The sequence below is a fragment of the Scomber japonicus genome, chromosome 7, assembly GCF_027409825.1.
Source record: "Scomber japonicus isolate fScoJap1 chromosome 7, fScoJap1.pri, whole genome shotgun sequence".
NCBI lineage: Eukaryota > Metazoa > Chordata > Actinopteri > Scombriformes > Scombridae > Scomber > Scomber japonicus.
The window spans coordinates 27,925,392-27,941,525 of NC_070584.1; the positions used below are offsets into that span (position 1 = coordinate 27,925,392).

General features: G+C 37.2%; 1 protein-coding gene across 1 annotated transcript; it reads left to right on the forward strand.

Moving 5' to 3' along the window:
• The first annotated feature begins 8,518 nt into the window (after positions 1-8,518).
• Positions 8,519-11,828, forward strand: LOC128361909 (E3 ubiquitin-protein ligase RNF14-like). Its single transcript, XM_053322494.1, has 8 exons — positions 8,519-8,792; positions 9,316-9,446; positions 9,564-9,780; positions 10,072-10,376; positions 10,554-10,632; positions 10,972-11,175; positions 11,393-11,565; positions 11,697-11,828. The coding sequence occupies exons 1-8, from the start codon at positions 8,639-8,641 to the stop codon at positions 11,808-11,810; spliced, it is 1,377 nt and encodes a 458-aa protein (XP_053178469.1). The 5' UTR covers positions 8,519-8,638; the 3' UTR covers positions 11,811-11,828.
• The last annotated feature ends 4,306 nt before the right edge of the window (positions 11,829-16,134 follow it).

The window sequence follows — 16,134 nt, forward strand, 5'->3', positions numbered from 1 at the left end:
TATGGGACTGGCACACACCTATCTGCATGTAAAAATCAAAACACACACAAAACACACACACACACACACACACACACACACACACACACACAGCAGACTGAAACAAATGACCACAGTCATAACACTGTATTAAACGTATTATAATCTCATGAACATGTAAAACACAGTCAGTTTAAGTCAGATTATATTTATTTACACTCACAATATAAAGTACAGTCTGTGTTTAGGTGGTGAGTCTAACCTTTGTTCAACCATAAACATACTTTTGGCCAATCTATCACTTCCTACTGCCAGCTATGATCATTTAGAAACACAACAGTCTACAAATAGTACTGCAGTGATGTTTATTATTTTATTAAAATATAAGAGAATACAATCATAAAAAAGACACTTAAAATGTACAAACTATTGATGTTGTTATTACAAAGATAACACAAGTTAAAAAAACCCACAGCTACACACTTTGAAAAGGTACAGAGGGATTTTTCTTTCACATCAAAATGAGCATCTACAGTAAAACATGGTGTAAATAAATCAGACAGTAAAGGTGAGATGGAGCAAAGAACAAAGAGGAATAACAGTGGTGTCACTGATGTGAATCCAGCTGAAGATACACAATTATTCTATTATTTATTAACATTGTGAAATAAGGGATATCTGATCAGTATCACAATTTCTCATCTATCACTGAACTTCCTTATATCATCTTTTTTCTGACGGCCACTTGAATCAAATAAAAAAAAATGTCTTCCTCATCACAGTCTATCACTGTATATTTTGATGCAAATCCAGAAACAGATGAAAAATACACAAATCTCTTCTCATTAAAACAGCTTCTATCAGCAAAGACTGGTACACTGCTGCAGTGTGTGAAGAAAAAGGACTGTTTCTTTCTCACATGGTGAAAAGCAGATGACCACTGAAGGTGCTGTGGTGATTTTCACTGTCATGTATCCTTGTGTTGTGTTGCTGACGCAAAAACACAACATCTCCAACCTCTAGAAGCAGTGTGGCACCATTGGCAGTGCGCCCATAACCATTAGTTTGATGCTGATATGCCATAAAAATATGCTCTCCATTCTTGACCAACCAAGCACCTGTAGCATGTGAATTCTGTCCCCATGCACCTATGTAGAACTCGAAGTGGTAGGCTCCTCTCACTGGTGCAATGAAAAACCCTGTGGGACATTTTTTGTCATTTGATATGAATGGAGAATCAACTGTTGAATTAATTGTTAAAATATGTGAATTCAAGTACCTGTGTTTGGGTTGTAGGTGTTTCCAATGTTTGTGACGACGTGTCTGAAGACCAGAGGAGTGTCTGCGTTAATTGGTCCGACATCTCCATGGCCTGAAGCCAACAGAGAGGCAGAGAAAGCCACCTGTTTGACTGAGAGTGAGAGAAACATATTTTAATACTGGCTGATATTACTGTAATATTATTAATAAATATGAATCCACTTTATAAAACCTTTATTGTATATCTATTATAATATAATATTGTAATTATGATAACAATTAAACTCTTCATATGAATTAGTTTTGAGTCTTACCTTCTCCATCTCTCTTCAGAGTCTCCACCTCGTTTTCTGTGACATTTGTCCTGGCTTGAATGGTGATCAGTTCAGCTGTAGAAAAAAAAATCATTATCACTGTTTCCATTAAGCTTTGATTTATCCACTCAAATCTGAATATTTTCTAATAAAACATTGTCCAGAGAAATCCAGTTACTCATTTTAATCCTTTGTAAATACATTTAGGAAAACTAGCTTTCATTGACCTCATTGTTTCTCATTTATAATTTTGAATCATAGACATTGTTCAATATATATATACTATATTTCTAGAACCATGATGACTTGACATCAGTTCCTGTAGTTTCAGTAATGATCACTAATTTAAAATGTGTCTGAGTAGTTTGAGGCAGGAATGATCAGTCATGATGATTTCCACACCTTGTAGCTGTTGCTTCAGATTGTCCATTTCAGTCATCAGCGTTGCTGTCTGTGCTAAAAATAAACAAAAAAAACAAGAAGAAGAAGGGACTATATCATGAGAAAGATTTTTTTTAAATGACAACAGTCTCATATGTCATTCCTCCACACCCCTACTGTACCTTCATTATCTCTCTGTAAGTGAATCATCTCCTGCTTCAAGTTGTCCACCACAGTCTTCTGCCCCTCCAGCTTTGCTGCCTGTGCTACCACCATAGTCATTTGTGCTGAAACAATAGAATTGAAGAAACATGCATGATTGGACATATTCTATGCAAACAATATTTCTGTCTTGTCCTTCATTTCCTGACATACTACTGTACCTTCATTATCTTTCTGTAGCTGCCTGATCTCCACCCTCTGTTCAGCCAACAAGGCAGTCATCTCTCTCAGCACAGCATGAATGTCTTGTGGACAGGCTGGTTGGTGATCAGAGGCATTTGCTGGTTCTCCTCCCCTGGATTCAGTCTGTTTTCCTTGTGGAATAATTTCATTGTCAGGCTCCTCTTGAAGCTGAGCTGTGGAGAAAGAGCAGATCAGCAGCAGCAGTGGAATAAACATAGTCGTCTCCATTCTGTGACTGTCAGTCTGTGTATCTAAACTTTGTAGTTTCTGTGTTAATCCCAGCCTTATATAGTGTTTTACCCTGGTCAGTCATTACCAGATTTTCTTTGATCAAACTCACGTGCAGGTAGATAACACATGGAGCACGTTATCTGGAAAACAACAATAAAAACACAACACACATATTAAACAAGATACATGATCTATCAGTAACTTTAGTGGTTCATACATTCATGACATAGTCAGATAAAGTTATTTTTATGTCATCATAAGAAAAAGTTAAGTTTGTAAACATTGAATATACTTTAATAAACAAGTCATGGAAGGAGTAGTCAGCAAAAAAACATCACATCTACCTGCTCAAACATTAACATGGTCAGATATTGTGAAACCTCTCAGATTGTGAATCGGCTGTGGTAAGCAAATACTTGATGAAACCACAATTAAAAGGTCAATGAGAGGGTAACTTTGTCTTTGCTTCCTCAATAAATCAATCATGTAATAAAGTCTGGCTTTTTGAAAAACAACAACACGTATGTTACACCTACTTTCAATTTTCCCTCACTGACAAGAAACTGGCTTCTCCTCAAACCATAAAATAAATGTTAGGTCATAATGTGGGACTCCTATCTGCATGTAAAAATCAAAACAAAAAGACACAGGGCACACAAACACACACACACACACACACACACACAACACAGAACACTGTATTAAACGTATTATAATCTCATGAACAAGTAAAACACAGTCAGTTTAAGTCAGATTATATTTATTTACACTCACAATATAAAGTACAGTTTGTGTTTAGGTGGTGAGTCTAACCTTTGTTCAACCATAAACATACTTTTGGCCAATCTATCACTTCCTACTGCCAGCTATTATCACTTAGAAACACAACAGTCTACAAATAGTACTGCAGTGATGTTTATTATTTTATTAAAATATAAGAGAATACAATCATAAAAAAGACACTTAAAATGTACAAACTATTGATGTTATTATTGCATACTTAGATATTTACAAATAAAAAAGAATACACAGCTACACGCTTTGAAAAGGTACAGAGGGATTTTTCTTTCACATCAAAATGAGCATCTACAGTAAAACATGGTGTAAATAAATCAGACAGTAAAGGTGAGATGGAGCAAAGAACAAAGAGGAATAACAGTGGTGTCACTGATGTGAATCCAGCTGAAGATACAATATTTTTCTATTATTTATTCACATTGTGAAACACAGGATTTTTGATCAGTATCACAATTTTCTCCAGAAACTGATGTAAAATGCACAAACCTCTTCTCATTAAACAGTTTCTATCAACAAAGACTGGTACACTGCTACAGTGTGTGAAGAAAAAGGACTGTTTCTTTCTTACATGGTGAAAAGCAGATGACCACTGAAGGTGCTGTGGTGATTATGATTGTCATGTATCCTTGTGTTTTGTTGCTGATGCAAAAACACAACATCTCCAACCTCTAGAAGCAGTGTGGCACCATTGGCAGAAGTCCCATAACCATTAGTTTGATGTTCATATGCCATACAAATATGTTCTCCATTCTTGGCCAACCAAGCAGCTGAAGCATATGAATTTTGTCCCCTTCCACCTATGTAGAGCTCGAAGTGGTAGGCTCCTCTCACTGGTGCAATGAAAAACCCTGTGGGACATTTTTTGTCATTTGATATGAATGGAGAATCAACTGTTGTAATAAAAAGTCAAATTGTTAATATATGTGAATTCAAGTACCTGTGTTTGGGTTGTAGGCGTTTCCAATGTTTGTGATGACGTGTCTGAAGACTAGAAGAGTGTGTGCGTTAATCGGTCCGACATATCCATCACCTGAAGCCAACAGAGAGGCAGAGAAAGCCACCTGTTTGGCTGAGAGTGAGAGAAACATGTTTTAACACTGGCTGATATTACTGTTATATGGTTTATAATTATTAATACACTTTTAAAACCTTTATTCTAGGTATTATAATATTATATTTTGAATAATGTAATTATGATAACAATGAAACTCTTCATATAAATTAGTTTTGAGTCTTACCTTCTCCATCTCTCTTCAGAGTCTCCACCTCGTTTTCTGTCACATTTGTCCTGGCTTGAATTGTGATCAGTTCAGCTGTATGTGCTGAAAAAAAGTAGCTCATTATCACTGTTTCCATTAAGCTTTGTTTTATCCACTGAAATCTGAATATTTTCAAATAAAATATTGTCCAGAGAAATCCAGTTATTCATTTTAATCCTTTGTAAATACATTTAGGAAAACTAGCTTTCATTGACCTCATTGTTTCTCATTTGTAATTTTAAATTATAGTTATTGTTCAATATATACTATATTTCTAGTACCATGATGACTTAACATCAGTTCCTGAAGGATCAATAGTTATCACTAAATTAAAATGTATCTGAGTAATTTTAAGCAGGAATGTCTTCTGCTTCACTCCACAAAACCCCTACTGTACCTTCATTATCTCTCTGTAAGTGAATCATCTCCTGCTTCAAGTTGTCCACTTCAGTCATTTGTGCTGAAACAATAGAATTGAAGAAAGATGCATGACTTGACATTTTCTATGCAAACAATATTTCTATCTCATCCCTAACTCCCTGACATACTACTGTACCTTCATTATCTCTCTGTAAGTGACTGATCTCCTGCTTCAAGTTGTTTGCCTCAGTCTTTTGTGCTGAAAAAATGGAATTGAAGAAAGATGTATGATTAGACATATTTCATGCAAACTATATTTCTGTCTTGTCTCTCACTTCTTGATGTACGACTGTACCTTCATTATCTCTCTGTAAGTGACTCATCTCCTGCTTCAAGTTGTCCACCACAGTCTTCTGCCCCTCCAGCTTTGCTGCCTGTGCTAAAATAAAAAAGGAATGAAAATGTATGATGAGACATATTCTCAACAAACTATATTTCTATCTCATCCCTAACTCCCTGACATACTACTGTACCTTCATTATCTCTCTGTAGCTGCCTGATCTCCACCCTCTGTTCAGTCAACAAGGCAGTCATCTCTCTCAGCACAGCATGAATGTCTTGTGGACAGGCTGGTTGGTGATCAGAGGCATTTCCTGGTTCTCCTCCCCTGGATTCAGTCTGTTTTCCATGTGGAATAATTTCATTGTCAGGCTCCTCTTGAAGCTGAGCCGTGGAGAAAGAGCAGATCAGCAGCAGCAGTGGAATAAACATAGTCATCTCCATTCTGTGACTGTCAGTCTGTGTATCTAAACTTTGTAGTTTCTGTGTTAATCCCAGCCATATATAGTGTTTTACCCTGGTCAGTCATTACCAGATTTTCTTTGATCAAACTCACGTGCAGGTAGATAACACATGGAGCATGTTATCTGGAAAACAACAGTAAAAGCACACAAATATAAAACAAGTCATGGAAGGTGTAGTCAGCAAAAAAACATAAACATAATCTCTACCTGCTCAAACATTAACCACATGATCAGATATTGTGAGGCCTTTTAGATTGTGAGGTAAGCAAATACTTAATGAAAACATAATTAAAAGGTCAATGAGAGGGTAGTTTTGTCTTTGCTTCCTCAATAAATCAATCATGTAATAAAGTCTGGCTTTTTGAAAAACAACAACACATATTTTACACCTACTTTCAATTTTCTCCCAGTGATAAGAAACTGGCTTCTCCCCAAACCATAAAATAAATGTGAGGTCATAATGTGGGACTGTTGTGACTGTTGCAGCACAGTAAAGCTGATACATTTTAAACATGTATATTAGGCTGCTTTTTGATTGAAATAAATGCATATTTAATCATTTTTCCATTAGGATTTATCACTCTTATTACAGTGCAATTTTCCATATTTAGTCTCTGATTAACAACTAAGAATATTTAAATCTGAACATACAGGTATATTTTCAGACGCTGGGGCAAAGAAGGAAACACAAACACAGAAAAGATGTTAAGACAATGATGGATAACAGCACCTATTTCTGACATATTTTGTTTATTTTTAAAAGGCAATAATATTAACCTAAATGAACTGAAACCAACACCAAGCTGTAAGCAGTCAGTGCACGGCTGGTGACATACCTCTAGACGACCATCTCCACCAACCAGCTGGAGTAAAGTGACACTGCAGGAGAAGTCAGAGTCAGACTCACAGGGGTTCAGGTAAAGGCCTGCATCCTTTCTTTGATGTTGGCAACCATTTACACTCAGTATATGTTACAGCCTGTAAGTAAGGTGCTGGTATTTAGTTTTAGTTTTATTAGACTGTGTTTGTCCAGTGTCCTATGACAATTTATTTTGAGTGCTTTCATTTTATATTGGATATATGAGGAACTAAATATCATTAACAGTTTATAATAATGCAATCCAATGCAACATAAAAATAACTATCAATAAAGTTTGGGATCAACACCTCAATGATACTAAAGAATAATGGAACATTTTGAACATCACAATAACCTAAAGATGTTTTAATATACTACATAGTAATTCAGTATTTTCCAAATTGGAGATTGAGACCACCATTGTCCAGTTTTTAGGAATTTCCCATTTACATTTACATTTTTGTATGTAATAAATTACAAAATAATTCTGCTTCAGTTTTCTATAAATAAAAATCACCTAAAATCAAAATTAAGGGTTAGTATTTGATTGAAATAATCACCTTTTGACATGAGGAAAGAAAGAAAAAACGACACAATTTCTGTCCTTTCTCACTCCCCAACATACTGCTGTACCTTCATTATCAGCTATGATCATTTAGAAACACAACAGTCTACAAATAGTACTGCAGTGATGTTCATTATTTTATTAAAATATATGTGAATACAATCATAAAAAGACACTTAAAATGTACAAACTATTGATGTTGTTATTGCATACTTTGATACAAGTTTAAAAAAATGCACAGCTCTACGCTTGAGCATCTACATTTCTATAGAACAAAGTAAAACATGGTGTAAATAAATCAGACAGTAAAGGTGAGATGGAGCAACTAGCAAGCCTTATAGTGTGCTATAAAGCATTTATTAAATGTTTCTATAGTGCTTATAAATGTTAAATAGTGGGGACAGTTTCATCCTTCCAGTAAACCTTATGCTAATTTATGACACCACCCATAACCTTTCCTGTAGCACCACCCTCTGGACAAACAATGGTCTGTAGTACTGTACTATACAAAAAAACCAAAAAGTGGCGTTTTTTTTTTTTTTAAAGAGATTAGACTACTGATGTTTTGTTGTGGCTCACCTACTGAATTACTGAATGATATGCAAATGAAGTTATGTTGAAAGAGGTCAAAGCTGCAAAAATAACAACTTTATAATGAGATCAGTGTGTTTCACCATCTGGGTCCACAGGCTGAAACACATTAAAAATTCATTTTTACTTTTGTACATACGTAGTACATTTCAGAGCCTGTAGCCTACATTCTTACTTTAAAAAAATGTGAAATTAGTTTAATCAAACTTCTTCTTTTACCACAGTTTTCTTTACACAAGTACCTGTATCTACTACTTAAGTACTGAATGTGAGCAGCCTACTTTTGCCACCTCTGAATGAATGAATGAATGAATGTAGTGGAGTAAAAAGTAAATCATTTCCCTCTCAAATGTAGTGGAGTGGAAGTATTTGAAGTAGCAGAAAATGGAAATACTCATGCAAAGTACAAGTACCTCATAGTTGTAGACTACTTTGTTACTTTTCCCTACTACTAAAGGACTAATAAACTAATAAAGGTGTTTGATATCCTAAACTACTCTCAGGTATTACATCTAACTTCTTTCTAGGCTGACTCCACCTATATTATATGACCTGATCAACATAAGGTAGTTTGGCCTGTTTTCCATGACGGCAGCACTGCTGGCTGGTTGCTGATGTATATTACGTCTTGCATCGTCATCACACACAGATGAGTCAACAGTGGGCAGGCCACTCCTGGACTAATTACAGCCTCACTGAACAGCGAGGATATGAACCAATAGGTTATTTTAAAGCCACAAAGTGACTAAAGTATCTAAATTCGAGAGGTCGACTTTAAGGAAACTAATCTAAATCAGACATTTTACTTGCAACAAGCAGCTTCTATGTGAGGGATGACTGCGGACTTGGAAGAGCAGGAAGAAGAAATGCTGGCTCTCCAGAGTATTTTTGATCCGGAGGAGTTCTTCCGGAATGAGTCGAAGTGTGCCGGAGAAATCCGAGTGTCCGTAGAGCTGCCTTCAGCTTTCACGGTGTCTCTGAGAGAGGGTAAATATGTCAATTAGACCATTTATTTGTTGCATGTTGACATATCTTCTACACAAGTGTGGGTTATAAACATCCTTGGCATGTGACCTGTAAGCTTGATTCGTAGTTAGCTGTTGTTTTGTCTTTTAATCTAAATGAATCTACATAGGTTTTGGAGTAAGGCCATCAATAAAAGCTGTAATGTGAAAATAAGTTAATCACCTCAATAATTATTTGAAATCAAGACTTTTCTTTTCTAAAGCTGTATTACTTGGAAAAGCTAAACAGACCTATATAACTATAAATAAGAAAAATGCTGGTATGTTTGGGTTTTCATGTAGTAGTAGCAGTACTGTATATTTGTAAATAGTCTTTTTTATCATTTTATAATTATTTTTTAAAACAAAATGAAAGACTGTCTAGCCACAATTCACAATATTGATTAATGTTCATTTATGTGTGGTGTGATGTACTTTGTTTATGTTGCGTATGTGTAGATATCCCCATTGTGGGACTAAAAAAAGGAATATCTTATTTTCCTAAGGTGAAACGTTGAGGCAGTATGAGATATCATTCCTCCCACCTCTGATTCTGACCTTTGAGCTCCCAGAGAACTATCCTTCCTCCTCCCCTCCCTCCTTCACGCTCACCTGCAGTTGGCTGACTCACACACAGGTAATCTGTAAAAGCCATTTGAGTCGATGAAAAACTGTGGGTGTGAAAGAGTATTTTGGATTGCCGATGTTCCATAAAGATTACACCAGCAGTCTCTTTCTTCATTTCTCCCTCCAGCTGTCTGCACTGACTGCTCATCTAATCGATCTCTACCAGACCAGTGGAGGCGCTGTGGTGCTCTTCTCCTGGGTACAGTTTCTAAGAGAGGATGCTCTCAGATTCCTGGATATTGATTCTCGTCTGGAGCTCCCCTCTGATGAGCACAACACCCTGAACTCTAGCCTGGATACACAAAGCTGTAATGTTTCTGCACCATCCTCTGAAGCAGACCCGGGTAATGCTGACTCTCAGGGAGCTGTGGCATCAGATTCCTGCAAAAATGACCAAGATAATATTACCTTGAGCCACAGCAAACTCAGCCAGAATGATGTAAACTCAGAGCCAAACAGGGATAATCAAAACACTCTTCCTTTACAGACCAAGGTCCAAAATACTTCTAATGATTTTGACCAATTTGCACAACCCTCAGATGTTTGCAAGCCTGGACATATCTTCCAAACCCTGGAGTTTAGGGATGAACACCACAACGATCTGTTCTCAGAAGCAAGAGAAGCTCATCTCACAGAACCCCCTCCAAACAAAGCCCAATCCCCCTCTAGTCTCTCCCTCACTCCAGCACAAGCTCTCCAGTCTCAGCTCTTGATCTACGATGCAGCCCAGAAGCAGAAAGTGTTTGCCAGCACGTTTTTTGACTGTGGTGTGTGTTTTATGGGCTGGCCCGGTTCGCAGTGTGTGCAGTTAATGGAGTGCAGTCATGTCTTCTGTAAGGCTTGTCTTGCCAATTTCTGTGAGGTCCAGATAAAAGAAGGGAACGTCCAGGGTGTCACCTGTCCTCAGGCGGACTGCACTGCCACCCCGGCACCTGCAGAGGTACTGTACAAGCTGGGCTGAATATCCAGAAACATTATATTTTTCCATCACCAAAAAAATGCTATTAATTGTCAAAAGAAGCATCTGAAACTGGATTTAGTGACTGATTTATCTAACAGACTTGCTTTTTTGCATATTTCTGTCCTTTTCTATTCTTTATTTTTCCCTCTTTGGAAGATAAAAAGTATTGTAGGGGAGGAGCTGTTCAGCCGCTATGACCGTCTCCTGTTACAGTCCACTCTGGACAGTATGCCAGGTGTGATTCTCTTATATTCTGTCAAAACATTTGTACTTTAAAATGATCAGCGATCTGGTAATAATTAAGAGTAAAGTCATTTGTCTCAGAAAGCCAAAGAATTGAACTGAATTTTATATTGGTCACTTCATAATAGTGTATTAAAGATAGTTTTTTGTTTCATTTCATTTTGGTTTTCATCTGATATATATATATATATATATATATTATATATATATATCTGATATAGATTCAACTGTGAAAGTAAGACACAATTAGCAAACTAGGAACATAAAAACATCCTTAGTGCTTCCATATTAATGGCAAAACTCACAGATTTTTCTTCTCCCCTTATCTCAGATGTGGTGTACTGTCCACGGCGCACTTGTGGATCTGCTGTCATTCTGGAGAAGGGCAGCAATGTGGCAATTTGCTCTGTATGTAACTTCGTTTTCTGTGTCACCTGCAAAAAGACCTACGATGGAACAGGTGTCTGCTGTAAAAAGAAGAAACAGACAGTAAAAGATTCACTTAAAGCTCTTGTAGACCTCCCACAGTCTAAAGGTACACAAGGATGTGTGTGTGTGTGTGTGTGTGTGTGTGTGTGTGTGTGCTTATTATGCTTATGTTTTTTTTATTTAGAATCATAAAATCTCATTAAACTTAAATCTCAACATGTATACTATTGAAATGGTTTACTTGCTTACTGCCCCATTTCTGGATTGGTTGATTAGTTTGTGTGTCTCCATGAAGCAGTGTTGTGTTGCTATGTGTGTCTCAGAGGGTTTGATGGCTCTGTGGGATGACTACGTCAGTGGCAGCAAGCAGAGGAAGCACCTGCTGGAGAGCAGGTACGGCAGTAACACCTTGAACGTCACTGTGGAGGGGTGTCTGACTGAAAATTGGTTGGTTTTGAATAGCAAGAACTGTCCTTACTGCTTCTGCAGGATACAGGTATGCATTTACATTTATTGCACTATAAGAAATTTACGAATGTTTCTCAAATGTGGCATGCTTTTTTTCTGTGTTGTATTTTAAATGTGTCTGATTTGCTTATACATACTGCATGGTGTTTTGTGTTGCAGAAAGACCAAGGATGTAACAGAATGATTTGTTCTCAGTGTAATCGGCTGTTCTGCTGGGGCTGTCTGGCTAAAGTGGGACCAGGTAGCAATCACTTTAGGGACTGCACAGCATAGCAGTACCCAACCTAGTTCTTCAACTGCTATAATATTTGTTACACTTTTTTCCACATTTGTTACAGTTGTTTATTGCAAGTAAACATATTACTTCGCAATAAATAAATTATTATTTGCAATAAACAAATTACTACCTCTTTTGTTGCCAATGGCTCTGCAGTCACCAAATGTCACTCTGCTCTTGGTGCATTAGTGTTGCATTTGATGGAAGCATCCACATGCAGATGTTTTTATTTCTAAGTGCACTTTTGACAGATGACAGACCACATAAATGCAGATATTTTTTAAATACAAATATTTTTTTTTAAATAAAAAGTTTTTCCAAATAGTAATAATCCCAAAGAAGATTAAATCTATTCATTTAAATTTCATTTCATTTTAAAATTCAACCTGTTTTAAGTTAGTAATTTCTACTGAAGCCTTAGTCATTCACTAAATCACACAATCTGTCAAACTGTGTAATGACCACTAGATGGAGCCAAATAACAAGAATGCCAAGAGCCTTAACTCTGGCTGCAGCTGCTTCACTCACTAGAGATCAATTTTGTCTCACTATTAATCAGTATTTAATAACCAGTTAATTATTATTATTAATATACCTTACTCTAAGCAGTTATCTGGCATGGCATATGTATTCACAGTTATGAGTATAAAGATTAATAATCTTTAAAAAGAAATGTTCCTGTGTGCCTTTTTGAACACAGTCAAACCATTCCTACCTAAGTCATGCATACTTCCTCCTCAGGTACGGTTAGGATATCCAGGGAATCACTTTTTAAACTGTTTCAACTTCAATTTTTATCTCCCAGTTGCGAATTATTTTCTTTACTGAAATGCAATATTTTTTCTGCAGTCATATTATAAAATGTTTAATTAATATTGTAAAACCGAAACATTTTCAATAGATTCCAAAATGGGACATTAAACAAAGTGAATGTCTATTTGATGCTCGTTTTCTTTGTGATTTTTTTAACCAACAGATCTCATCTAAGTCCTTCAGCGTCACAGTAACTTTTGAGCACAGAGGTAAAAATGCAGATTATTTTTAGACACAGTCACAGTCCTCGGTTTTAAAGACTTCTGGGAAATCTTCTGGCCTCTCCTCCCTGTACTTTAACCTATTCAGCTCCTGCTCTTCAGAAATGCACAGTACTGCATCATATATAGACATTTTCATTCCCTTCAATGGGCACTCTGCAGGTGGTTATTTTCCATTTTGCATTTACTACTCACTGATTGACTTCCTGTTTTTAAAATGTCTCCCTCCCTTCCTGCACTCGTCTGTCATAACAGTGGAACAAAGACCACTGTTGCACGTCCCCAGGCTGTCCGAGACATGATCGGAAATCTACAGCTGTCTCTCATATGAAGCCAAGAAATACTGGCTCTCTCTCTGTCTCTCTCTCTCTGTCTCTCTCGCTGTCTGTGTGTGTTTGTGTGTGTATCTTCCAGGAAAAATCCAGTTTCCACACAGGGGTCATCACTTCCTCGTAAAAAGTCTAAACAACTGTTTTCTGTAATGACCTTCAGTCCTCTTTCAGGGCCTGGAGGACTGGGCATGTGTGTGTGGTTGTCAAGCTTCTTTGGAACTGCATATGAGATATAAAATACAAATGAAAGATTAACATAAAGGAATAAAGCCCAGCAGCTATACAATGCCTAGAAAAAACAAAGTGTCATTAAGCCAAAAGTTTAAGTGGGATTAAGAACAGAATGCAGAAATCCTAAATTCACATTGTATTGGGGAGCTTTTTGCATAATTGTCAAAAATGTAGCAAAAGCTTTTAAAGTTGCACCAAAGACAGACTGGCAGTAATACTCAGTGCCATGTAAGGACTGCCAAAGTATCTGGTTTAAACTTGAAAGGTCTTTTATGTTAAGCCACAATGAACCACATGGGGCAGACCAATCTATCATCTGTCAAAGGCAAAACACCTGCAGTGAGATCATTCATTGGAGCATGGCCAAAAGTGCAACACGAATAAACTTACAGAAGGCAGTACGGTGGCAGTGGTTTTTATATAATCTAGTTGACTTCTTGCAAGGTTCACTGCAAGATTTGACTCTGGTTAACACTGATGGTGCATCGACTGAGCCTGATCATGTAGTTGTCACTGCAACAGATACATTTTTTTGTCATTGTAAGAAACATACAGGTGTAACTACTGTTAATAGGCCTATTAGCAAGTGTCTCAATGGTGATGTTTCTCCACAATGTAATAATTATATGAACTAGGTGTTATAGAAATAAAATAAAGCATTCAGATTTCAGATTTCTGACCTCAAATTGGTTGAGATACTGATTTTATGTGTCCAGAGCAACTGTTAACACAAAAATCTGAACCAAACACCAATGATAGCCCAGAGTGATGTGTTTCCAGTCAGCTTTATAGGAAAGGTTCATGTTGTCTCAGTGAAGGAGAGAGCTGTCAATCATCTACTTGAATTGCCTGTTTGAAGCAAATGCTTTGTGAGTCTCGCTGGATCAAAGTGATGAGAACATTTTGAGCTGGTGTTGCATGGATAAAGGGAATTGTGATGGAAGTCTTCTTAATTTGAGGGCACAAAATACTTATTTGTGATATGAAATTATCAAAAGGATTTACCCCTGATAACAGAGCTTCATGAACAGAAGCTCTTACCCAGCAATATTTCAACTGAACCAGATCACATATTGTACCAAAAATAACAGCTGCACATTATTGCCTCCTCTGGTTGTTTGTTTTAACACATGACACTAATTACACGATTGATGTCTACATTTATTAGAAAGTGGTAGTGAGTAATAAGTAAAAGTACTGAAGAAACTGAATGTGCCAGCACTCCATCCCAGTAAATATTTGACCAATTCGAGCAGCTGGTTTCATTGTTATGGTTAATTTTTTTTTTTTTTTTAAAACAAGTGAAATTTAATAAGTTAGACCTGAGGCCAGCACACCACATTTCAGACAATCTGTTCATAAGGTTTGTGAGATATCCTGCTTATAGACCAACAAACACACTACCAGAGGCGAAAAAAGCAGCCTTCTTGGCAGAAGTAATATCAGCAATAATGAGTAAAGCTTGGGTATCAGTGCAGTGGAAACTAGGCTATGGAGAGCGTGTTCTCCCTGTGAGCCAATTACCTCATCAGCTAACAGAATGGTTATTTCCCCCGGAGCGGTATGAGCCGAGTTGTGGTGGGAGAACACGAGACACACATTTGTTGTAAGAATCATCAACTCAGTTCAGTTATTAATATCATCTGCACGTTTATTCATCTGTCAGAAAACACACACACGGCCTCAGAAATCAGAATATCAGTCATCCATTCAGTCAGTCAGTCAGTGGTACATTGGCAACATTGTTCAGAGGCACTGAAAGTGTGCTGAGGTCTTCACAGAGTGTACAGGAGTACATACTGTACTGCAGGGGCGCTGCTAGGAGGTTTGTGGCCCCTGGCAGTCGGTGGAGGTGGGGGGTCCTGAATTTTGTCAGCGTACAACACTGACTCAGTCTGTAAACCAGGATAAATGGGCTTTTATGTGAGGCAGGCAGAACCTACTGTATAAATTGTTATTGAGTAACAACATCAGGAACCAAAGTAGCTGCAGCTCAGAGGCATGTACAGTACGTTTGACATTTTGGGAAATTAAGCTTATTGGCTTTCTTGCCAAGACTGGTGATCAAAACCTCTCTCATGTTTATGCATTAAATGTGGAGTTAGAGCCAGGAGGTGATTATCTTGGTGTAGAGGGAAACATCTGGCCTAGTTTTTTCCTAAAGTTCAAAAATACACCTCCCAGCAAAAGATAATAAAAAATGACAATTGATTTTTTTACAAAGAGTTACCACAAACAAACTTAATACAAAAGGTGCTATTGGGTGTTGTTTTGAACATTTAGACAGAGCTATAGTAGGTTAGTGGTTTCCCTCTGCTTCTACTCTTTATGCTAAGCTAAGCTGATTTGTGCCTGGCTTCAGCACCATACTCCATTCAACTGACAGACATGAGAGTGGTATCAATCTAATCATTCTATTTTTGGCACAAAGGCATCCATTTATCAGTTTTTTGCTTTTCAGCATTGGAGCTTATCTGGGGCCGGGTTGTGGTGGTAGCAGACTGAGTAAAGTCTGCAAGAGAACATATTTCCACAAATGCCAGGTTAGCATATTTACCAAAATTCCTTCATGCTACTACAAATCCTGCTATAAAAACCCCTCAAAGCAAGACATTTCGTCCCTGATAAATCCAAATCACTGGACCTGATTGTAGACATTTTGCTTTTAATCCAAAAGCTTTGTTCAGTTCTAATTGTTGAGAACATGATAGTGACTCAATGTG